Source organism: Lepisma saccharinum, chromosome 14, assembly GCF_977018435.1.
Source record: "Lepisma saccharinum chromosome 14, izLepSacc3.1, whole genome shotgun sequence".
NCBI lineage: Eukaryota > Metazoa > Arthropoda > Insecta > Zygentoma > Lepismatidae > Lepisma > Lepisma saccharinum.
Genome location: NC_139242.1, coordinates 41,604,495 through 41,631,372, shown reverse-complemented (window position 1 = coordinate 41,631,372; position 26,878 = coordinate 41,604,495). Strand labels below are relative to the sequence as shown.

The following is a 26,878-nucleotide window of genomic DNA, read 5'->3' as shown; positions in this document are numbered from 1 at the left end:
TAATAATAAATTATGAATGTTAGCATATGAAATAATTTCACCATACAAAGTAAACAACAAAAAAATGTTAATACTATATTTTCTCATTGATATATATTTTTTTTGCTGTTTTCCGTGACACACAAACAGGAGTGAAGAAAGAGAGAGGCAGTACATGTACATGTACTGCCACTCTTTTTTAAAACTTGTAAACAAAAAACAAAATATTGCATCAAAAGCTTTATGAGGTTCATGTCTGCTAATAGATGCACATCAAAACTACAAATTGTAATAAAATATATATACATTTCTTAAAAATACACACACATCATTAAAAATGACAGTAATATCTCATTTTCCAGATGCACCTAAATTGTTATCCTACAGTATATCTTTGGTATTGATGGCACAGTAATTTATGTGTAGTGGAAAACACGCGCACAAAAAAAATTCAATATAATATTATAACCAGTTTCACTTGCAATTTGTTTATGTATTTGATTTTCAGGTACCAACATTATCCATTGATTGTTAAGAATTACATTCAAGTGATGTTATATATCATATCATATGTAAATTCTAATGCACATGTTGTACACAATTTTAAATTTAAAAACAGAAAACAAGTACATTAATTGTGAGTCGTATATATTGTTGTCTAGTGCTTGATGCTTTGATGAGTATACACCAATTTGAACATATTTCAGAATGAAACAAATAAACATTTATTATGCACAAGTACCTACTCATCTTCAGGAGTGTCAAATGTAGAGAAATAGGATACTGCAAAGGTAAATGCATTCTTTGGTTTTCGTTCTAGGAGAGTAGTAAGAAAATCAGATAGCAGGTTCTTAAACTCAGGATGATCAGCGAGGTAGGATTTGTAGCCTGCAAGTAGGTCACCCTGTTGAGCAGAAATAATACAAAATTTAGATTGAACATATTTGAGCATCATGAGCAAGAGTTTGTGTTCAAATTGTATTTGTGTTCCTGACATTACTAGTTGAAACATTATCTGTGGTTGACTCTGCCATATTTTTATTAGCAGAGTGATCTCTTCTGAGTAGAGCCACATATTTAGGGTGAACAAAAGATCCAAGATTTTGGTGCAAAAAGTGGGCACATTTCAGCATCAAAAGCGGTATATAAAATGGCATTTTGGTGTAAAAATGGGGAATAATATCGTTATTAGGATGCTTGTCAAAGTTTCCAACCGCAATAAATTTATGAACTTTCTTTGTCTTGTTTTGATCATCATCATCAATATATTTATTGGACTTACTGCAATGCATATGGCTGTTTATGCCCATTATATATTTTATTTACATAAGATACAATTTACATAAAATCTACAAACAAATTTCAAATACACTCCTATCTATATCATCCTTAGAAATATACATTACCATGTTATATCATTTTGTGTAAAAAAATGCAAGTAAAATATATTCAATTCACATGCAAGAAAGAAGCCAAATTTATGGGAAATGATTACTGGTGCAAAGAGTTAACCATAAAGGTGAAGCAATAAGTAAAAAAAAAAAAAAAGAGAGCATTGGGTTTAAAGTGAGACGTCATTTGCGGCAGCGTATCCCATACTACAAATTGGCCATTGTTTACCTGAATCCTGTAACAACGCTGGATTTTCATGTGGATTATTTTACTTCTATGAGTTTGCAATGCTTTCTGCATGCAGGTAGTTTTGTTTACAGAAGGTCTCAGGGTTTGTGATTTGAACTTTAGCTCATGACTCAGAATCATTTAAAGAAAAGTTCTAATGAGCATGTTCCATTCACTAGAACGATTCATTCTTTTGTTCATGCTAAATCTCCTGCTATCAAGAAGGCTTTTTTTTTCAAACAATTTCTTCAAGTAAACAAATACAACCTTTGCCAGAAAAGTTCCAGGACTGAGCTCGTAAAAAATAATTTATTCAACTTAACAACTAATGGTCCTAAGTCTTGTCAAAATAGTCCCCTCCTTTATCTATGCACAGCTGCCATTGTTTTTGGAGGTCATGGAAGCAAGCAGGAAAAAGCTTCATCTGGGATGCTTCTCAGCACATCTGTCACAGCTGTTTGGATTGCTGCAATATCTTCATGACGCTTCCCTTTCAGCGGCATTTTCACATGGGGAAACAAAATCACACAATGACAGATCGGGTGAATATGGGGGATGTGGTAGAGCAGGGATACGATGCTCGGCCAGATATTCCTAGACTGATAAAGCAGTATGGGGCTTTGCATTGTCGTACAATAAGAACCACTGCCCAGATGCCCACCGAATTGCTTGATGCAAACGTTTCAGGATGTCAATAGAAAAGTTTTGGTTTATGATTTGTACTTCAGGCAGATATTCATGGTGCACCAAGCCTTTAACATTGTCTTTGTTTTCAAGGATTGTCGCTTCACTTTTTTGGAGGCTGGTGAACCATGACCTCGCACTTTTGCACTTCGTTGGAAGATCATACTGGTAGCACCAACTTTCATCTCCAGCAATAATGTTTAACACAAATATGGGATCAAGTCTCGCCCTTTCCAACAGATTAGCAGCAATTGTTCCTCTAGTTTCTTTGTTCCTCTGTCAGTGTGTGAAGGACAATTTACACATTAAGATTTAGTTTCCCTAAATCGTTGTGTAAAATTTGGTGACACCCTATTCAATTTCAGTTCTTCTGAAATCATGCACACAGTAACATGACTGTCTTCTTGCAGGAACTGCCTCGCACATTCCGCATTTGCAGCGGTATGTGATGTTGATGGGCGGCCGACTCAGATTATCTTGCACTGAATCTCTGCCCTCCCAAAACCTTTTGTGCCATTGAAAAACATGGCTTCCTGATAAAGCCTCGTATTCCATGTTTCACTGGAGGTTTTCCCTAGCTTAACACAGAACTTAATGTTAACTCTGCTCGGAATCAACATCCATCATGCCACTCTTCTAACTTGCAACTAAATGCACCAACAAGCCAAACAGTGGGTTTCTAAGCACAGCACTGCCACATAGTGAGTTTACATGGAAACACTTCGAAGGCCATGTCTATTGAGAAAACATATCAGGTGACTGAATAACACCCATTTCTTGTGTTTGAATATCACAAGCAAAGAATAAAAAAATGTCCTGGAACTTTTCTGACAAAGGTTGTAGTTCAGTTTTTGAAGATGCTTCATATAAAAGTTGGTTCATCTTTAAGCTGTTTCTAAGTCCACTTAATGCTCAGATAGGCTAATCAAGCCTGGACCTATGATTTAACATGGAGCCCAAATCACTGTGCAATGTGCATCCACCACTTGATTACAAGGTGGAAGAATAATAATTATTGTATTGGGGAGGCCAATGATCCATATCAGAAAAGGGTAATTTGCATGTAACACATGCAAACTCCTAAGGGAATGAAATGTTAAACAAAAGTAGACATATGTTTTTTCTTGAATGTTAAGTCCAACCTTCTGATGGATCAGTGTTCTCATCCAAGAAATCTGCCACCTTTAATCATGGAGAGGATGGAGACAAGGAAGTTTATGAAAGACTTGGTAGATTTTACGGAACTCTCATACATATCAAGTCACATGTCACTATGCCACATGCAGCATGTAACTTTGTTGTGAAAACCCTTAGAACACAATGGCAAATGATTTCCAATTGAAGAGAGTATATAATTGGCCTCCCTAACCAGACAGAAGCATGTCGATATAAAAATACCATCGTAAATGTTGACACATGATGCCACTTGTGATCATCATAATTTCTCATGTTCATTCTCTCATAGAGATTTTCAACTTTTGACTCAATTTTACAGTGACAGAATGGAAAATGAAATTAATCTTGATAAAGTAATGTAATGTTATCCACCTTTTTATCCTGGAACAGTGACCGGAGTTGCATATCTTCTTCCCATATTTCTTCTAGTGGTATTGGTTTTAATGGGTCACCAACGTCTCTGCCAGCGGAAATGGTGAAGTAAAAATTACTTAGATCTTGTTTCAACATGAGTATCTGACCCTTTTTGGTTAACATGATCGTCCATATTTTATTGTATCTCTTTGTGCTCAAAGTGCGAATTATGTTGATAGCATCAACTTCCTCACCGTACACAATTTCCTTGCTAACTTCGTGTATATCCTGCAATATAAACAAAATTAAGTTTAGTTTTTTTATCATTATTATTTTATGGAAACAAGCTCAATGTAATATTTCTCTTGTTTTTTGGAATAAGTTCCAAAGTTGCTCTGCTTATTTCTGAAACACGTTGTCCATCACAATTTTCACTCCAAAACATAGTGCTGCCAATTTGGTGGTCAATTTACAATATTGGCATCATTGTTTCTTTTCATCTAATTATCATTCATCCTGATTCCTGCATAGCCAAATGGTTATCTCCCACCAAAGGTAAGAGTGGTCCCAGGTTCAATTTATAGTAGGTGCCCTCAAAATTTCAGTGTTGACCCACCATCATGACCAGTGGCATGCCCAGGATTTTCGAAAGGGAGGGAATATGTATACTTTTTCTTGATAGTCAGCCCTCATTTTGTTATATTTTCCTACTATTGAGTTTTTTTTTTTTTTTACTGAATACTGGGTAACGTCCCTTTGGCATGTCACTGATCATGACTATAATTGGGGATCTACTTAAAAAGAAGTAGTAGTGGGCTCCAGTCTTGAAAGCCAGAAAAAACTATAGTAATGGGGCCTGAGGTGCTGACCACGTATCACCCAATGAAAAGGCCACACTGGTAGGCTTTGGTCTTCAGAGGGCTGTTGTGCCATGAAGTAAAGTAAAAAAAAGTAAAGTGCTCCCCTATGCTTTGCACCATGTCATGAATGTATATCACGGCCGAAGGTGGGGGTGATGTGATCAGCACCATTCCCCTGGCTACCTTTACCTCCACTGGGTGGGAGTTGGAGCTGCTTGAACATGTGAAAAATATCCTGATTCTCCCCTGCTAGGGATTGAACCCAGGTCTCTCGCATAATAGTCAGATGACCTAACAACTGAGCTACCGTGGCTTGATTTATCCTTATTTTTTTGATTAGTGGAAAGAGGCATAAAAGTGATGGACAATAAGCAAAAATACCAACAGAACAGGATTCCCACTCATACTGTCGAAACAAATTCTAAGTATTTTGAAATACATTTCCAGATGTTTCTGCAATGTATTAACTTATTTTCATGGGTGTCGAGCATCTTTTTAGCAGTAGAAAAGTTCAATAGAAAGCAGAAACCATCTTTCCTTGTACCCTGTTTGGCTACAACACAACCTTCAGTGAATGCCTTGATCAAGGATATCCGCTGACTATACGCTGGTCTAGTGAATGTCACTTCCTGCGCTGTTGCCATAGCAATGGTCTACCTTGCAATATACAACGCGCTGTCCGTACTATCACCATGCAGATAGTATTGGAAACGGACCGCAAGGGATACCTTTTGTTCTTAGTGACAGGGTTTTTCAACGAAAATGGTAATATGGATCTTACACCATTGTAAAGATTAGATTCAGAAGAATACGTACATAAAATACAGGTTGCTTACAGGTGACAAGTTAAAGAAAAAATGGAAGAACAAAAGCAGGCACTTTCCATGAAAGTGACCGGCAACTTACGATTTCTTCGATTTCCACTATACAGGCTTGTTGACGGGTAAATTAACGTAAGTCGCATGGTGTTTTGTCTGTGGTAAGATAAGTCTTATTGCTATGCGTATGATTACAATCATTGTGCACATTAGGCATATTTCGTGCCTTTGCACTAATGGGTATTCAAAAACTACAATGCATTTTCACGATCGGAAGAATACATATGTGTAGTACATAGTCATAGATGTTGAAATAAATTCTTGTAGGGGTAGTGAAGCCATTGACATATTTTAATAGTAGTAGTAGTAATATTGGGAGTGTCTAAAGTGATTTCAGTCAATAGCCAGAACAGCAACCACAAATGAATAGCGACTAGTACTGCTACTATTAATATCAACAACAATAATAAATGCATATGAAGATAAAAATGGTATATTATTATTGATTGGTTGATTTGGTGTTTTAAGTCCAGTTTATGCACAGTAAGGCTAATAGGGACTGGACCTACAGTTTAAATTGTAATCCGAACCACTATGTGCCTCCACCGTATTATAATTATTATTATTATTGCATCCAAAGTAAATGTGTAAACTCAAGGTGTATAACGTCTGTTATTTCAGGAAATTAGGTTCGCATTTACATCTTAAACGAATGGCACTTTCCAAAATATATTATGTCCTTGAATATTCTGAATAATCGTAACTCGTAAAGAAGTGATTTCTAACCGAAAATATTTACTCCCCTTTATAGATTATGAGGTATTGAGAAAAATAAAATCACGTTGAAACTATTACGTTATTTTATCACAGGAACACAACACAACTGACAATGGCAAACTGACAGCAACACGAAAGAAATCTCTCCCCTATAGAAGCTTATTTTCCCGCTTCTTGGAAATTCACCCCTTTTCCGAGTTATGCATATCACTATGTGCATTAAGGACTATTGAACGAAAGATTGAACATGTGATAAATGCAGTGGCGTAAATAACACCCCGCAACCCCCGCGGTGCGAGGGTGGGGGGGGCACAGTAAGAATGATGAACTAAGAAAGACCAATAGTTCACAAAAGGTTCACTTTCGGTGTTAAAATATATTTTCAACCGAACATATTATATTTTATGCCCCTAACTGCAAACAGAAAATGTTAATCACAACTAGAAAGTGGATTACCAGATTAGAAAAACAAAACTTCATTAGCTGAATGGTTTACGACAGGCAAGAGAACACGCTGGCAACACTAATTTTCACCCTACTTACAATTTTTACCAAACGGGAAAGAGAAGTTAAAAAAAATCTTACTCGACGAAATGATTTTCCAAGCTAAAATTAATCAAAACTTACTTGAGAAGCACAATGTCAGGAGTGAGAGCGATCGAGCTCAAAACAAAAATTTGCTTCCAAGGAAAAATGCAGAGGACTGCTAATGATTATTTGACAATATCGTATTTTTTGTAATAACAGTCTGTTTTCATATATAATTATAACATATAATTTTTTACAGTTTCTCTGTTGTCTCAACCTTTCGTATCAGTTTTTACATTGATTCAAATTATGTGTATGCATTTTCATGTTTTTATATACCTAATATAAATGTGGGCGTGAATAAAATATTTAAGAAAAGAAATATATTTGTATATTTTTAAAAGAGTATAGGCGCACAACTGAAAGTTGCATGGGGGGGGGGGGGGGGGCAGAGCATGTTAGTTATGCTACTGGATAAATTCCTGGTGCCTGGAGCCTACTGACCGACCTGAAGGTGTTTTCAGCTTGGCAGGCCATTATTAATTACAACAAATTTTTTTCATTCTAAAATTTTTTGCATAAAAGAACATGATAAAGTGATAAGTTGAAATAATAACAAGATTATGATGGACAGAGGAAACGGCACATGATGTGTTCAACCCTTTTGTCCTCATAATAGGCTCGCAACAAAGGAATGGAGGCTACATTGGTTATGTAAAATATTTAATCTGGTTCACGTAAATATAAAGAAAGGTAATTAACATCTCCTCGCACATACACAAAGCTATTATTAAGAAAACCACTGCAAATTTTTCGAAAAAGTGCTAGTCACAACATGTGCAACATCAAAGTATCGCTTCCCTTAACATCATATTCTTTCCTTCATGCTTGCTTGCACCCTTCCTTCGAGGATGCCTTCTTATCTTATGCATCTGAAACTACGAAAGTGGTTGTCCTTACATGCTAACCCTCCCTCCTTCATTGTTTTCGGCTCATATTTCCAAAACCTCAGCGACGCTCTATAGCCAGCGCCATGTTACAGACCGTAGCAACCGGTTGTTTAATGCCAATATGGCAGCACCCATGTGCGGGCCCAGCAGACGACTTGACCAGCGTATACCTGTTCACTGACACTTCTTGCAAACACTGGAAAGGTCAGACATGCATGATACCATAGCCCTTGTATTCAAACTTGCTCACCCTTTCTCACACCTCTGATATCAACCATATTATTCCAATATTTCCCATCCTGCTCATACAGCAAGCAGTCAAGCTTTAGCATCTAAAGATTGTTTTGTTCTACCATGAACTGGATGTAAACAAAAGCACATGTTCTAGAGAAAGCCAGTGCAGCCCTATTGGTGGATTCTTGCAGTAGTCCCTCAGCAGACCTTTTGCACCCTGATAGATTGTCCATTTAATGCCATCTCAAAACTAGTTATATAACATTGTATGCTGTTCAAAGCATTTACTAGCCTTATCCTTGCTTATGAATTCATAAGCATTCATTAGTAAACCACCTATGATGATATTCACTCATTCAAATTAACGAAATTCCCACTACTTGTCTGTCACTCTCCATTATGTAGTGTTGCTAATTCTCAGAATTAAGTAGAGTCTTTATAGTCTTGAAACACCGGACTAGACAGAATTAGAAAACATGATTTTGACTGCCAGTGACTGACATGTGAATCTCTACATTACACACACGTGGATATATATTCTACAAACACGCACACATACTTTTAAGTTCATGCATTTTATCTAGAACAGGAAAATCAATGCACTGCAAAAGATTGTATGTAAACTTGTGAGAAAGTCGCTGTGCTTGGTGCATATACAACCAGTGATGCTTAAAATCAAATGGAATGTTACTTGAGCATTTATTAAATGATCCACCTATGCTTCCTTTCCTTTACTTCGCACATAAAGCATGCTGAGATTTCAGGAATTTGAATTCCCCAGCTTGTGAAAGTAAAATGCCAGATGTACACACTGGCAACTGGTTCCAAGAAGGAATTTGTACAGGATAGGGACACAAGCTTTTGGCATTACAGATGGTCGAACTTTGCAATTCAGTGTTGCTACCCGACATTTATAAAAACATCTTTACCATTCATTAGTATTACAAAGCTGGTATCGTGTCTAATTGCTAAGCAGCCAACTTTCCAACTACAAAGTTTTATTAATGTTCCAACACATGTGTACATAAAAAAAAAACATTTTTTGTATAATTCAAAAAGGGAAAAAAAATCAGTTGGACACACTACTTTTCATGGTAAAGGATCCCCCGAAACATGGTACCTTCAAGCACACTACTATTTATAGCTTTCCTCGACCCCTACAAAACCTGTCCCATTGCCAACAGTTGTCATGTGGTGGTTCTCATGATTTTTCGTAGTGTTTGTATTGGCTGTATGTATTGTTGAATGTTGATATGGTTTCAACAGAAAGTGTCTCCATTCAAAACCTTTAACAAAATTGCGCTGAATGTGTTCAATTACACTACCCAGCATTTTGAAATTTATTTTTTGCGGCAAGAGATGTGATTTTAACTAATTTTGGGTCGCTGAATACGAATCCGTTGTCCATTTCTACGTATCACATCACGTTTTCTTGCAATAGGTACACCAAAATTAGATATATATATATATATATATTGCATATAATAATAAAAAGTACTGACAAAATTGAATATAAGTTTGGAAATATTTACAGAGAAACATAATGATATTTTCAAACAGTCCATGACATATGTATTTCACTATTTTTTTTGAACGCGGGCCAAACCAACATAAGTTTCATCGATAAAGTGTCAGTACCTGAGTTCGAACCAGGATCTCTTGATTCGTGTAGATGCTGATATACAGACGTGACATTCGTGATTTCTGTGCTCTAGCGACAAAGTGTTAACAAAGAATTCATGAAGAAGGCAATTTATATGTAAAACAACACCAGAATATGCTATTGTAGGGAAAAATTGTACTCAACTTAATGTGAACAGTCCTAGATGTCCCCTTGGAATGACCGACCGCCTGGCTACCCAGTGTCTGACTTCTGCATGTTTGCCATCTCTTTTCAAACACCAACAGTAGTCGGCCATCATTGGTACATCCCACCTCCCCTGGTATCTTCTTTCTGCCTCCTTGATGTCTTGGTAAAACCTCTCTCCCATCTCTTCACTAACAGCTCCAAGACTTTCCGGGAAGTGATCGAGATGAGAATGAAGGAAGTGCAGTTTCAGGCTCATTCTACACCCGAACTCTTTCATGCGATCCAACATAGTTTTCACTATTGTTTCATACTGTTTATCCTTTACATGTCCTAGGAACTTCATCATGACGTCTATCATTGAAATCCATGCAGCAAGCTCAACGGCATTCATCGTCTGTTCAAAGTTTCGGTCTTTCAGAAGCTTTCTAATTTGTGGCCCATCAAAAATGCCTTCTTTGACCTTTGCATCTGATATATGTGGAAACTTGCTTGCAATGTACTGAAAACAAGGGCTACTTTTGTCCAAGGCCTTAACAAACTGCTTCATGATTCCCAGTTTGATGTGTAGAGGTGGCAAAATAACTTTTTGTGAGTCAACTAAGGCAGCATCTGTAACATTTTTTACACCTGCTGTCAACACTTGTCTCTTGGGCCGGGTAGGTGTAGACCAGTGTTTGTCCCTAGCTCTGCTGCCCATTCACAAATGACAAGGGAATTTAGTGTAGCCTGCTTCTTGTCCTAATAGAATACCACACACCTTCACTACACACATCCCATGTGTGCTCATAATATTTGATTTTGTCCAAAACAGTTTGCATTGTGATGTATCGGGTGACAAGAAATAACCCGTACTAATGTTTGTGATCATAAAGTTATTAAACCGAAACAATTGAGCAAAACAACACTGAAGAACAATGACATGGGACCTTAGGAACAAGATGTTCAACTGGTTTCGAAGTGGCCTACCTGGGCGGCGATACAGAGGTCCAAACGGGCTTTGAAATGTTGGGCAATGGGCCGCAGGTCCTCGGGCGACAATCGGTTCCACTCATGACGCAGCAATTGCTTCAGCGACTCCAAACTGTGGTGGCATTTAGCACATACCCTGGCCTCCAAAATCGACCACAGGCTGTAGTCCATTGGGTTGAGGTCCGGCGAGTAGGGCGGCCATTCCGTCGATGCGATGAAGTCCGGAAAATGGGTTCTGCACCACGCTTACGTCATTTTCGCCCTGTGGGCCGGAGCAGATACTTGCTGGAATGTCCATTGTGTATCGCCGAAGTGCTGCTGGGCCCACGGAAGGACAACGTTCTCGAGAATGTTGCGGCGGTACACTTCTTGGTTGCTTTTGACCCCTTGATCCACAAAAACCAGGGTCGTCTTGCCGCTTGCGCAAATTCCGCCCCACACCATGACCGACTGCGGATTTTGGCGGTGTTGGACGATGGCTGAGGAACCGGGAGCCTCTGCAGACCAGGTCCTGTTGTTTTGGTGGTTGTGCGCCTGCTCCACGGTGAACAGCTTCTCGTCTGTGAAAAGAATGCGCTCCCATTGCTGACCTGCGGCCCGGCACTTCAGAGGGCGGCATCTTTTGAGTCGCAGGCGCTTGATTTCGTCCGTGTGAAGCTGAACTTTTTGGAGCTTGTACGCCTTGAGGTTGAGGTTCTTTTTCGCCATTTGCCTCACCGATTCGCGGTTGATCCCGATCTCACGGGCGACTTTTCTCATGGAGACCCTCGGATTTCGCTGAACTCGCTTTTTGATGATCTTGCGGTTCTGGGACGTGTTGATGGTAGGCTTTCTTCCTCTTCTGGGATGGTCGCCTTCATGGCCGAGCTCCTTGAATCGCCAAACTGCATCTGAGACTGTCATTTTTGGAACACCCAGCAAACGAACAATTTCACATTGACGCTTTCCCTGACGCCACAGTTAAAAAATTGCACTGCGTTTGGTTGACAGTCTGAAACACAAAGACTGTAATCGCTATGAAGCTGAAACAACAGGTACAGTTACAAAAGACTATGGAGAATCCAATAACACAACAATTATTTGGCTACGATACACTACATTCTTGGCAGGATACGCCCAACTTTGTACGGGTTATTTCTTGTCACCCTGTAATTTTCTTTTAGTGAAACGGAATGTGCCAAAGGTATCGAAGCTAGAATGTTGCCGTTATGAAGTAGTACAGCCTTTAAGCTCCTTTTAGACGAATCCACAAACAGTCTCCAATCTTCCGGCTTGTAATCTTCACTCCCCAGCTGTTCTATCAGTCCTGGAATGTCACAGCAGTAGGTCAGATCATCTTCCTTCTTGAAATACTTCCTGAACTCCTTATCTCTGTCTATATCAAGAAAAGGTAGTTCCAGGCGCAAGAAGATTTTTTTCTTTCAATCGTGACCCTACCAGTTCACTTTTTTCCTTCGTGAGACCGAGGTCTCGAATCAGATTACTCAATTCGGCCTGGTTAAACAATTCTGGGCTTACTGCTTCTGTGGCTGATGAAAAATTCATATCAACTTGCTTGTTTTCGGAATTTGAGGAAACTTCAGTGTCGGGTAAACTGGTAGGAGGTGAAGGTATTGGAATTTCTGGTCCATGAGGAACGGATCTCATCGCAGACTTTAAATTCGGGTACACAATACTGTCCTTGTTTTTCTTATTAAATCCAGCTGTTTTACACAGGCAAAAGTAGCAGTCATTGATATGATCCTGGGGCTCGTGCCAAACCATCCCTATCCTGAATGGAAGGGCCTTACGATTCCCATGACTCCACTGTCGCAGGTTTTCAAGGCACGTTTTACAAATTACGTGGGGACCCCACGCCTTGTCCAAGTCTCCTAATTTTGCTTTAAAATATGCATAATATAAACATTTTACCAATGCAGTTATTGGCCTACTCTGCCCCTTCATTATATAACACCCACACACGTAACAGAATGAGTCTGGTTTATTCACACATCTTCTAACTCCTGACACACTCGCCATTTTCACAACCAACACCATATACACAACAGGTTAAACTTCCACAACACTCACGACGCAACCGACTGTCACCGGACTAGGCCACATTAAGAATGTAAGCTATGAGCAAAGTGACAACAAAGAGCTACATTGGCAACTCCGCATTTCAGGCGGTAACAATTCTAAAAATAGACTATGATATCTGACGAGTTCAATGGAGGGGACAGTGAAGGGAGTTGGATTGAACAGACACAACAATAACAAAGCAAATCGCGGCCACACAAACAACAGCCTATTTGCTGTTATTGCAAAGCAGCACCGAGCCGCAATGACACACTTTGAGACAGTAAATGGCAATTAACACGAAAATTAGACGTGATACAAACAAACCAATGACATTTCTAAAATCAGGACACTTTATTTCGTTAAAATTACTTATGACATGCTTGGCTGCAAAAATCATCCTGGGTAGTGTTATTGATTGATTGATTTGTTTTACTTACAATTTCTTCAACTTTTGGATAATCGCGCATTAATACAAATTTCAGTAACTTATTGGCCACACCTACTTCATTTTGAAGCTGGTTGAACTTTAGCTACAGTTTGCATGATGTCAATACCATCCTTATTTCTATGTCTATGCGATTAGCCAAAGGTGGCAGAAAATCGAAGTAAAATAAACCAAATGAATGTAAAGTTGCCACATTGAAGGATTTATGATTCTTTGCATCCTCATGGAAGGACACAAACAAAATTTTCCTTGTTGGAACTTTTACTTCATTTAACACACTGAATTAGACCAAGCAACATAATAAACAAAGAAAGAAGGTTGTAAGTACACATAACAATGTACGTAGTAGGAACTGCAGAAATAGAAAATTTAAAAAGCAATGGCTTAAGGAGAATCCTCTACTTTAATACAACAGGAAGAAAGTTGCTACAACATTGCATGTCAGGATACACATATTAATTAAGTTAAGTTAGGCATGTGAAATGTGTGGCAAAATACTTACAAAGGAGCAGTCGCATATTTTACCATTCATAAGCAATGCTTTACCACGTGCTTCTGCAACTACTTCATTCATGGCCATATAACGAAGCAAAATTATGGTAGCACCTTCGCCAAAAAAATCCTGTAAAGGATAAAAAAATTAAAGAGAAGAATCAGATATTCTCCCATGTTATCTGGTTTATCGCCCGTAAACCAATCTTTTTTCATATACAGATTATACACAAATGAATGGTGCAGTTATAAATGTGAATAAAAATTTTATTTTTTAACTTACGTGGTTGCAGCAAACACTGTTAGAAGTGGAAACTATCCCAGTTTTTGATATGCGAGTTAAAATTACAATCCTTCAATGTGGGCTCCCTGGTCACACGAGACACTTCAACGTGGTAATCAAACTTGTTACAGACAAGGTGTAACATGTCCACTGTAATGTCCTTCACTGCATGCATTATCCAATCACAAAGTTGCCAGATGCACAACCAATGCCAACTTCCATGCAGCGTATAATGCATGCAGTGCAGGATATTACAGTGGACATGTTACACCGTGTCTGAAATTAGTTTGATTACCACGATGATGTGTGTCGTGTGACCAGGGGGGGGGGGGGGCACATTGAAGGATTGTAATTTTAACTAACATACCAAAAACTGGAACAGTTTCCGCCTCTAACAGTGTTTGCTGCAAACACGTAAGTTGGAAAATATTTTTTTATTGACATTTATAACCGCACCATTCATTTGTGTATACCATGTATATAGAAAATGTTGGACTTGTGTTTTCTTTTACTTGCATGCCTTCATTGGTGTTTTTATATCTGTTGCATGCGTCATTCTCAAGAAAGGGGTAGAAACGAGATGATTTCACAAAAAAAAAGTTTAAAATTTGTAAAGATAATGAAATATTCTGTCCTTAAGGAACCTAATACAATCCTAAACTTGGCCAAGATAATTTGCCCCAGTTAATCAGAAAATTAAAATTTGTAAAATTGGCTTGTCCATGGAGTGGAGAAGCAGAAATAAATTACATCAAACATGATTTTCAGAAATTGTTTACATTTAATCCATAAAATTGCAGTATAGTTATTAAGGGCCGACTAGGATGGAAAGTTTCACTTTAAAAAAATGGAAATAACAATAAGAAGTTTATTTATCAATAAGTTAAATTATTCATTTTTTCAAAACAAGATGTTGATTTGGTGTTTTAAGTCCACTTTATGCACAGTAAGGCTAATCGGGACTGGACCTACAGTTTAAAGTGGGATCCGAACCACCATGAGCCTCCACCGGGTATCGAACCCAGGACCCCTTGATTACAAGGTGGCGACGCTACCACTGCGCCATTGGGGAGGCTTTTTCAAAACAAGAACATCGACATGAATATCCATAAGATGTCTTCTGGATATTTGTGTGCTGTATGGTGTAGTGTGACATTGGTTCTTATAGAGAACAGTTATTCTGAAAGTACCCTAGATCTGTATTAAAGAGAAGATGTTTGTTGTTGAGCATTATTTCCACGTATTCAGTGTGGACATTGTGGTGGATGTGAAACATGCACAGCCACACACTGCTAGGGAATCATTACAGCTTCTCCAATTTCACCCTGACTGGTGGTTATTTGTAGAGAACGTATTTAATTCAATAACACAAGACACAATTCCAGCCATGTTTGCAAACTTGCAGGGTCACTGTGAAAAATATTTGGTGTTGGATGGATAACACGTGGAACATGTAAGCTCACTGTTCTGTTTATGTTCAAAATGACATGTGTACAGAACCTGTTTTTGTGTTGATATAGGTTTTGATGCAGATGTGTTGATACATGTAACATTTTTCAGTATACTTTCACTACACTTACAAAATGAAATAAAACAGTGCATCTGTATTTCGATGTACTTCATTTCCAGCCATACTGTACATATGGATGTATGACATATTTCAAATATGCTATTCATACACTGGCCGCGGCTGCTCAGTCGGTAACGCGTCTGACGACCATGCTAAAGGTCCCAGGTTCGATCCCCGGCCGGTTCAAATCTGGGAACTTTTCTAACGATGGAAGCGGCGTCGAATAACATGGGTACCTGGGGGAAACCCTGGGGGGTAAAGGCAGTCAGGGGCGTGATGCTGATCACATCACCCCCACTCATGACCGGATCAAGAAAGTGTGGGGCGTTACCCCCAGACCCTCTATACGCCTTCATGGCGTGGCGGTATGCACAGGGGAGCACTTTACCTTTTTTTTAAGTATATTTGAAGATAGGTTTTTATTCAATTATATTCCTAAATACACTTTACGTGTAATTTTATATCTGTATATGTACAAGTACATACCTCCATTTCTCCTATATCGTGTTCATATTGCGAGCTTTCGGTTTCACCATTTATTGTTCTTGTTGAAGAGCTAAAATAGTTGTCATCTTCTAAAAGAAGTAATACATTCTTCTTCTCTTTATAGTTCATCATCTCAAGATACCTGCAAAATTTATTTCACACTGAAGACAAGCATGTCTAAAAATAATCTTCATATAACCATTGTATGGAACTTCAGAGTCTGTCAATATATTTGTTTTGCCAATGCGTGGGCATGCATATGCACACACGAACGCATGCCCCCCACCCCACTCGCAACCCAAGCACATACCTAGGATTTTTTAATTTTTATTATATGTTTCAGAATATAATTAAGAACTTTTTAAAATTCAAATTAAGTATGCGAAAATGCCATTAAAGCACAGAGTGTGGAAATAAGGCTCAAAATATTATTTATCTCTGCCATACTGCAGGTAATGTGATGTGGAGTGAGTGGATACTGATGTATCGATATTGGCCAAGCACCAGTGGTATCAGTGTTGGAAATTATCAGTTGGATTGTATTTATCAATACCTGCCAATGGCACATGCAGAGTGTAATTTTCCTGGAAGTTTTGCAACATTTGAAGTTTCCTTTGACTTTCTACAGGGTGGCTACACCGGGAATTCCTTGAATTCTGGGAATTATTTGCTCCGGGAATTATGCGTGAATTCTACTTGAATTTTTCTCTGTAGACGTGAAAAATTACAACTTTTATTCATCAAAATCCCATTCACATTTTATGCAAATAAAAATTATTTTCGTAACATTTTCTTGTTCACTTCGCTCTCATTTCCTGTTTTTCTTAGTCTTATCAAGTTTTTAACCATAGCTAGGGGGAAGCAGGAGTCGGCCCTGGGCGCTGAACTATCTAATTGAAAAAAGTTGTAAAATTGATTGATTGATTTGTGGTTTTAAGTCCACTTTATGCACAAAGGCTAATTCGGACTGAACCTACAGTTTAAAGTTGGATCCGAACTACTGTGCCATGTGCCTCCACTGCGTAATAATGTTATAATAATAATATTATTGACACTATTATTATAAGTACGTTTATCCTGGTACTTTCTCCCAGCCTGCCCAGACAAAAATTCGTGGTTTGCGCCTCTGATTATAAACTCAGCACCTTAAATTAAATATTTTAATTATATTACGCATACCATTTAATTGAATTATAATTTTTCGATGTTGGAATCACAAGGATGCTTTATATTATTAAGATATTTGTGTGTAGGTGTTGAGTAAGAGGCGGTAATACGTAAGGTTGAAATAGAGAAAACCTGCTTGAATTTTTGGAACATTAGCCTTGAAAACCGGGAATTATTCTTGAATTTTATCATGGTTCTAGAGTAGCCACCCTGTTCTACCAATACTAAGTGATAAAAACTATTTTATGATTACATAAAAAGTATTTTTATGTTCTGATGCGTTTTTTTAATATTTTAAAGCAAAACTGGTAATCTGATGCTGGGGGAGGAACACTCCTCACCCATAAATATTAATCAATATTTTGAACAACTTTTAATTGTGGCAATTTTCAAGCATCACTATATGTATCAATAGGAATTTGTAATTTGGCATCTGTATACATGTCAGTTCAAAGTTGTATCAGCTCAGACCTGGAAGTAATGAAAGCATATTTATTTTGCATATAAAATTCATATTTTAAGAGATTTGTCAAGATTGTTACTTTTTTAGGCCAAATATGAAGTTTTTCAAATTGGAAATTAGTGGAATCACCTTATTAATGACATGTCTCCTGATTGAATCACTAGCAATCACCATGTGAGTATAATTAAGGTCAGTCACCCTCACTCCACACTGCTAATGACATGGCTGACACTTTGCCATTTTTGGAACAATCTTATTGTTGTTTATTTCTATTAGTCATGTGATATTTTTTTTAGGTCCAAGATGAATAAAGAAAAGTGTTCTCAAAGTTCAAATGTCCAAAAGTAGTTTGATGAACAGTAACAAAGCTAGAGAATATGAATGAGTAGACAAAGAGAGTGCCAAAATATCTTGTGACTAGGAAGTCACATTTAATTGCACTTATATATTACATTGAAAATGCATATTTGCAGTAAAAGTTAATTTAGAAAATGTTCTTTGATTGTAGGGGCGGGAACAGGGACGATTCCTCCATGTAGGAAATGAGGAACTTCCTACAGTTAATTTTTACTTATTTCCAGTTCTCTACTTTTTAGGAGTTTAATGCGTGTTATAAAATTATGAGCGCAATGTACGTACAATTGCCTAGGTTAGCTACTGTCAACAGTTGACTGCTCTCGGTCACTCCAGTAGCAGTCCAAAGACGATGGACATGGGTTTTCTACCGTTCGCTGAGGAAACTCGGCGGTCATCCTACAGACAGAGGGGGGGTGGGGGTGGAAGGGGCAGTGCAAGGTAGTGGAGGAATCAGCAAGACTTTCCTCAATCAGTGATGCCAACCCCAACAAAATGTTACTAAACCAAGCACAATTTGATCTTTGTTGACACTTAGCACCGTTTCTAGCATAATCTGCAAACGCCAATCCCTGGGAGAGGGAAATCGAATTCAAAGGAATATGTTTTCAGGAAATGAAAATAAAATTATGTCCAAATCTTATTTCGACTTCACCAGCGGACATGTTTCAAATGAAAGGGAGTATGCCGATCCAGTGGAACTTTTATACAACCATGTATCCATCTTCTATCTTTTCTTCATCCTGCCCGATTTAGTTCGTCAGGAGATTTTATGGTAGGAAATAGGTAGAAAGTTGGGGGTAAACAATTTTCTCAAACCTTTTTATGTTCGATGTTGAACCCATGTCATTTGTTGCACCATTTTAAACAATTTTCGTGGGGAAATTTACACTATTACATAACTGTTAAAAATAAGTAACGCAAGTTCAAAACTGTAGAAAAGCAGATGCAGAATTACAATTATCCGAAAAAAATAATAATTAATAATAAATCCTACCACAATTTAGAAGCATATAGCATAATTTCGAAGTTTAAGCAACACTTTTTATTATCGTCAATCCACATGACAGGGAGGGGGAAGAAAATATAAATTCTTGCGAAATCTGAAATATCGTCAATGTAATTTTCGATTTTTATTTTTTCGATATTTCGTAGTTCAAAGTGAGAAGCAAGGGCCCCTTGCCACACCTTGAGCATGGGCCTGCAGCTAACATTCTAAATGCAATGGGTAGTACAAGCAAGACGTGTGAATGTAATTGAACCCATTTTTCAAACCTTCCTTGGTTTACCATAACTTCTTCCATATCTCTCATAATGCTTGTTTGAATGATTAAAAACACTTAATGAACTCAATTTTCCAGTTGAATTGATCAAACCATATCTAATGATCTCAACATAAAATCAGCTCTATTATGTGCCAACCTCCATGGTGGAGTGGTTAACTCAAGCATGCTTCAATGTCGGGGATGCTGGGTTAGAATCATGGCCTGAGCATGGGTGTTCTATGGGAGTGTCACTTCACATCATCATTCATCCTCATCCTCATCATTGTTATTAACCAAAAGTGGCAGAAAAGTGATGCTAAATAACAATATAAAAAATCAAGTGCTATTATGTGGGGTAATGATGATAAATCTTTCTCAGCATACAGGTTGATGTATCAAGATTAATTTAGAATCAATATGGGGGGATCTTTGCATTCTGTACAAAATACAGTACAATTTTAATTTGTCATTACAAACGTTCATAGTTAATTACTTTTATTTTACATAGTTTTAAGCTCTTAAAAGCATCCTTGTATGTGCATTTTGCAAGTTTTTAGTGCATATAAATTCTCAGTCTACTGATGAGAGAAGATGATAGAACAAATATAACAAAACTTTCATGTCTTACCCAATTTTGAACTTATGGCCCATGGTTTAGATTCATTTCTTAACTCTTCTTTCTCTCTCTGTCTCACACTTATGCCCATGCCCCCTCCCCCCACACAAATATACTCTTGCATATGTTACTTCTTGACACCCAGAATAATGGAATGACAATGCATATACTGAACACACAAAATTAAAACTTTCAAAATATGTGATTTAAACAGCTGCAAAATGGCCTTCCAAATTTATTGCCACTACTATGGGAATAGGTAAATTGAGTTTCTCATCGTACTACTTACTCACTGCGTCTTTCTAGCAAAGTTGAACAATACTTGGTCACATAAGAGACTGAATTTTCACCAAATTCAACGCCTTGTAATTCTGCTTTCCAACTAACATGTACCACAAATGAAGGCCCTTCTGTAAGATCTGCAAGTTCTACAGAACAGGCATAATTTCCTATCTTTAATCCATTTTCAGATACAACATCCAATGTTTCATTGAATGCAATACTTTCATAATAGTCAGGATCTGTGACGGGAAAGAGAAAAATATACCATTATTTTGATTATATGTAGTTTGGATTGATAGTATTAGATAACTAGGAAAAAGTGTACCGAAGAGTCATGTGTAAAAGTCTTTAAATTTTAGAATCTAAAATTAGGAAGCTAGAACTACAAAAGTTCTCTCTCTACGAAAGTTTGTGAAGCCTAAAAATCTAAAGAAGTTTAGTGCTCAAGGTATCCCGTTTAAAAATCACCAATGTCATGTGTTTTTATAGAATTCACTACTGTCTTAACTGTCAAAAGACAGGAGCAGATTTCGCAAGTGGGCCTATATAAGAATAGTATTTTATTTAAATTTCATAAAACATCATTGTAAGGTGCAAGTTGATTACACAGGGTGTCTACCAAAATAATAAATCCAAAATTCGTGAATTTTTCTTGTCCTTTTTTTCCTAACATTTATTTAATCGCTCCCTACTTAGGTATAGTTGGAAATTAAGAAAATATATTATTTTCTTCAATGAAAAAACCCTATCAAGGCCGATTAAGATGAAAACTGAAGTTGTACATTAACAAGAAATTTAGACTTGCTCTAATTACAATTAAATATTACTTTTATATTATATTTATTAATATAATTATTAATGCATGTAAAAATTAATGCTTCAGACTTCATCCTGGATAGGGAATGGCCACATTACTCTTAATATTTTCACAAAACCCAAACATACAAGAATGTAATTCTTGAGAGACAAAGTGAACAAATCTTAACAACAACTCAATACAATTCTAGATTTCCAAATATCCAATTTTATCAAATCCCAGTAAAAAATAGGAAAACATTCTTGACCACAAGCATCATTTGTTGACTTTTTCTTGACTTTCTTGACCAACCTGTTGATTTCTTGACATTCTTTACTGGTAGACACCCTGTTACAATATTTCTTATTTTCCAAATGCAAGTTGAATGTTTGCTAATAAATATTAAGCCAAAAATAGACATTACTCTATTTGGATACTTTAATTCTTATGCTCTGGACAGAATAGCATTCTCCTACATAGGAAAAAAAAACAATTGTTAAGAAAAAGTGGTAACAATTGCATCTCCGAACAACGTATGTCTTCATTTTTACCAAGAAAGTACTTACTGAAATGAGTTTTTCTAGCATTTAGATAGTTCCTGGAGGTATTTTCTTTTGTCGTTGAATGTGCTTGAGCGGGAATTCATGTGTTTTTCACAAAAGAAATATCTCCGATGCACAATTGCCATTGCTGTTCTTTCCTTCCTCTACGAGAGCCGGATGTTGCGCACGTTTGTTGACGTAACATCATGTCAGTGTTTCCAACCATGCCCTTGTTTTGCAAGAAGATGAAAAATGAAATATACATTCCTGATATTACTACGACCCAAAATTTTAACTATGTTTGCCTAACCGAACCGAACCTAACCTAGCCTTGCCGGAAATGGTTCGTGGGGCTATCCATAAATGGTTTTGGAGGCTATCCATGAATGATTTTTTGGAGCTATCCGTGAATGGTTTTGGGGGCTATCCGTGAATGGTTTTGGGGCTATGCATGAATGATATTTGGGGCTATCCGTCAATGATGTGTGGGGCATTTTTCGTTTAAGAAAATTGGAAACACTGTACACCCACTGATCCACGACGCTGTGCCCGCCATATTGTGTGTTACAGAAGCGGAAAAAAAGGACGAACAATAATTACTGTTATGGACATTATTTTCGTGAGAAAAGCAACACCACACCACACAATGTTCCACAATGCACAATTGGTAAGTACGAAAGTAAAAAATGATGAAATAAACGAGTGAGAGGTGTTGTTCACAGATGTAATTGTATTCTTGTGTCTAAAATGAAATTATATGTGTGAAATATATAATTTTTGGTTGACTTTCATTTTTCAGGGGGGAACGTGACCCCCTCTTCCAGACGTCCATGGTCGCAGCATGGGTTGGGTGTTCTTTGCCAGTGTTCCTCCAACAATATCATCACTCATCCTCATTGTAGCATTTAGTCAAATTAGGCAGAAATGTGCTACAAAAATCAAATAAAAAACATAAAATCTCTGCACATTCTTTTCACTCCGAGGAGAAAATGTGATAAATCTAAAATATGTAGTCCTAACTATGGATATTTTATTTTATTCAGGTAATTAATGGAAAGAATTTTGGAGAGCTTAATAGTTATTGTCTTGGGTTTATTTCCTGGTGGAGCCAATCTGATCATTACCTTTCCATATAAAAGTGAGCTTAAACATTGGAAAGCTTATACTTTCCCACAGTACTGTCTGTATTACAATCAAACATGTGCTCTGCTACTGCTGACTTGCATAATTTATATTTAGTGTCTGATTTGAGATTGGTGGGTAGGCCATTTAGCATGCATGGGAGAGGAAAGAAAAAATTATGGATCATTTTTGGGAAACTTAGTATTAAGACCTGTAGGAAGCCAAGATAAAAATACAATGACAAAATGAAGATGTCCCTGAAGGAAAGGAAGTTGGTAAAGTCTATTTAAAGTGGATTTACGCAGTCCGGTATAGAGACTAGTAATTATTCCACCCCCCCCCTAATAGAGATTTCACACTGAAGCGACATACCCCTAATGGAGATTTCACACTGAAGCGATATACCCCTAATGGAGATTTCACACTGAAGTGATATGCAACAAGTGTCATTTGAGGATTTCACTAATCAAATGCAGGTTTGGGCAGGCTATCATACTGCTAAGGTGTAAAATGTTGTTGTCGATTGGCTCGTTCCTGAGCAACATGTGTCACATGTCTCCCTAAGGAGTGACTCTTCCTGAAGACACTCAAATGTCAATCTCTCTTCCACATAGTATTCCCTGGACTAAACCTTTTCACACTGAAGCTGTCCCCTGGACTCAGAGCCAGAATCTTCTGTGAGGCTTGTGTTGTTTTCTGTCCATATGTTTGTGAATGTCCCTTCATCCACTTACTAATCTTATCACTATTCATCTCCATCTTTGCAATTAGCCAAAATTGGCAGAAAAGTAAAGTAAAATAAAACAAACCGATCACCCTACCCAAATTTCCTCAACACCTACCTACAATTTTTGCTCTACAATATCCGCTTCCTGGATGGAAATTTCTGGATTAACCCATTAGAGACAAATGGAAGGCTTATATTGATGTGGCAATAAACATTTGAGCCAGAGTTGTATAATTCTGCTACATTGTTAGTGAGAGTGCTGGAAGTGGGAAATTTGGTCAAGTTTGGGAATGTCGGGGAGGAGGGGAGTGCTTATGCAAATTAAGCTGGAGAATGTCAAATTTTCTTAAAGGGGGGATAGACCCCAGACTTTGAGCAGTGATTAGTGAGATCTTTGGTCGATACTAACTATCAGTTTTATGTGTTTATGGAGGTAAAATATGTCAGTAAAACAAGTAAATGAAAATAAAATGCATTCCAGATTCCACTATATTTGGACAAGAGATTAGGTGCGCAATCGTGCATCCTCAACATGTAGGGGCTTATCCATAATTTTCAATCTGGGTAGGAGTGTAAGGTTAAATTTAGAGGCAAAAGATCCAAAATTTTAGGGTAGTGTTGAGGAAATGATGTGTATGTGTAAATAAATTACTGTCAATGTGTATACACAGACTGGCAGAAAATCGAAAAAAACGATTGAAGGATGGATGCTATGCATAATAAATACTCGACCTGAGAGATTTAATTCTAACGTGAATTCATCACATAAATTTTCTTCAACAGAGTCTTCTTCATAAATTGTTACTTCATCAGAGTCTTCATCATCAGTTGTTCCTTCTTCAAACGAGTATTCATCATTAATTGTTACTTCTTCTCCCTCCGAGCCTTCATCATCAAATGTTACTTTTTCTCCATCCGAATCTTCATCACCAATTGTTATTCGCCCCTCTAAATTTGTATTTCTGTCTTCTTCGATGCTGCCAGAGTTTGTTCGCCTCTCTTCCATACTTTCTGTTTCTTGTACAGAGCTCTTTGGAGGTTCTTCCATATTTCCTATTTCATTTTCCATTGCTCTATACTCCATAGTTAGCTATTGTCGTACTTCTGCACCAGATAGACAATGCTTTCTGTTAATATTTCTTCGGGTTAAATTAGATGGTAATACATTTTATTTATAATCTCTTGTGATATTTGCTGATTTGCCGCTTTCTGATTTTAGACTTCCTTCGTTCGTCATTTTTTTTCGATTGCATCTACAACTTCTAACAACACTAAGTAGCAGTGCATTGCTGATATAATACTTTTGCTGTAAAACATGGCGATTGAAACATGCAAACTCCGAAACGTTGACTTAAGCTACAGTGAGTTCCAAAGATCAGCACGCACGCAAGCGCACACACGTTTTGGGGGCGGTGGAATAACCGCGAAAGGAATTAAGCGCGAAAGATCACAACCGCGAAACTTAACACAGGATTAAACGCGAAACGGAACAAGCGCGAGAAGTTTAACCGCGAAACGGATTAAGCTCGATACAGGCACGTATCCAGGAATTCCTTTCGGGGGGGGGGGGGGGCTCAACATCCTTTTTTAAGGGGTAGAACCTCACAATTGTATATTTAAGACCAGTGGTGGCAATTGGGTTCTAAAAGGGGGGGCCACGGAGAGCGGTGAAAGGAAAGTTTACTTTCTTTTGGTAGACAACGCTTAACATTAAGAGGCCATAATGTTGAGGCAAAAAAATGGGGAGCAACTATTCCTTAAATCGTCGCCACTGTAAGGCTGTCATTTTAATCAGAACGTGAAATCGGAACATTTTTTACCAACTGACTCCTCTGTTTCCATGCATTAACATTGTGTGCCGGAACCATCTCAGTATGCGTGTTTGTCCATTTCCTCTCATCAGGCTGTTCCGCAACACTCCACCCTTACCGGGCCGCTTCTGGCAGGAAAAACCCAAATAAACAACTAAATAGGCTCGTAGTCCTGGGTTCCCATCCCGTTCCTCACCAGAGCGCTCGGAACCAAAGAATCAATCACAGGTAAGAACTTACTGAAATTAATGTTGCAGGGTGATTGCTGAAAACTCACAGAATGGGCTTTATACATTTATTTACAATTTAACAAAACAAGGCTCGGATTCTTCCAATAATTCTCTAAGTTACATTATTTACGTGAGCCCCACGGCAGAACTGCCAAGTGGAAAGCTGAGCATCGGCAGAACTGCCTCGGGATGCTTTTTCTCAAGGGAGGCCACTGGAGCCCGAAGATCGCTCTCCCTTCTGCTATCCAGTTCAAAAACACTCTCCCCCTGTTCTCTGACACAGGCCATATTTATACTTCCTCCCGCGTCGCATGGGGGAGGGCTGAAAGTTCAAACCTTATTGGCTCTTATAAGCTACACAGAACCATGGAAGAAACCCAAGAATACAAATTCATACACAGTCACAAAAAAGAAACAAAAAAACAAATACTGTTTGTAACAGTATTATACTCCCCTCACCGAAAAAAAAGACTTACCTGGTGGAAATTGTCCTAGCTGTCACTGTTGTCAAGGGTTCCAAGAATATGTGTCTTGTGAAAGAATCTTCAATGAGAAATACGTAGCGATGACGCCCCCTAGAACTGGTCGGAAATGGTCAAATCAAATCTCCGTACAATTTCACTCCTGGGCGTGGCTGATTGCGACTTCTCATGAATCCCATATTTTTACAAGAATCTGGATTGTATCTCAAACAGGTGAGGCATGATCTGCAGTAATCTCTAACATCAGAGTAAACATTTCTCCACGTAAACTGTTCCAATATCTTGAACAGAGTCTTAGCTGCCCCTGGATGTGCGGCGTGAACTTCGTCATGGGATATTCGTAGCACTTCCGGTTTCAAGGAATCTGGTGTCCAAATCTTTTGCTGCTGTCCAAACACGGGAAACATCCCCTTCCCTTCTTCTATGTTTCTGTAGTGAATCCCATCTTCATCCAGGTAAGAAGTGCTCAGATGAAAATCGAAAACTTTCCTGTTCAATTTCTCATCCAATTGAACTTCCTCTCCCTTAAGGCACGCAATTAACAAAGTCAAATATGGATCCTTCTGTTGCTCTCTTGCCCATAATCGCTTATCTTCCAAGTTTATGTTGCCGGTTGTTATTTCATTTACTTCCAATTTCTTTGCATTAGGTTCTATTGCTGATTGAGTGCAACTGTTGATTTCGCCACGAGGCTCAGGTGTTACATCACCAAGGAGTTCAACAGAAGCGGTGTCAGGGTTGTCTCTCAAAAGACACTTGAAGAAAACAGAGCAATACAATTCTTCATCTTCGCTGTTCCGTCCATCATCCGAAGTAGCAAGTGACATTACATCCTCCTTAATGTCCACTAAGGTTACTTTCTCTTGTTCCGTTCTCTGCGCAGCCGAAGTACCGGGACTCGAACCAGAGTCCTCTCTTCGCCGGC

General features: G+C 38.0%; 1 protein-coding gene across 2 annotated transcripts; it reads right to left on the bottom strand.

Moving 5' to 3' along the window:
- Positions 1-88: 88 nt before the first annotated feature.
- LOC145998489 (ciliogenesis-associated TTC17-interacting protein-like) lies at positions 89-24,761 on the bottom strand. Of its 2 annotated transcripts, XM_083134906.1 has the most exons (7): positions 24,251-24,761; positions 24,163-24,220; positions 20,251-20,482; positions 16,097-16,238; positions 13,768-13,887; positions 3,832-4,101; positions 89-883 (listed from the first exon to the last, which is right to left on the bottom strand). In XM_083134906.1, the coding sequence occupies exons 1-7, from the start codon at positions 24,512-24,514 to the stop codon at positions 722-724; spliced, it is 1,248 nt and encodes a 415-aa protein (XP_082991032.1). In that variant the 5' UTR covers positions 24,515-24,761; the 3' UTR covers positions 89-721. The 2 variants fall into 2 exon arrangements, with proteins under 2 accessions (XP_082991032.1, XP_082991031.1); XM_083134905.1 differs by having other exon boundaries at positions 24,163-24,761.
- Between the last annotated feature and the right edge of the window lie 2,117 nt (positions 24,762-26,878).

Excerpts from the sequence above, each read along its gene's own strand:
- LOC145998489 (XM_083134905.1), bottom strand. The coding sequence starts at position 24,514 with ATGGAGTATAGAGCAATGGAAAATGAAATAGGAAATATGGAAGAACCT. Across the intron at positions 20,483-24,162 it reads GTTAGAATTAAATCTCTCAG|ATCCTGACTATTATGAAAGT; the intron begins GTCGAGTATTTA and ends TTCCCGTCACAG. Across the intron at positions 884-3,831 it reads CACTGTTCCAGGATAAAAAG|GGTGACCTACTTGCAGGCTA; the intron begins GTGGATAACATT and ends TCTGCTCAACAG.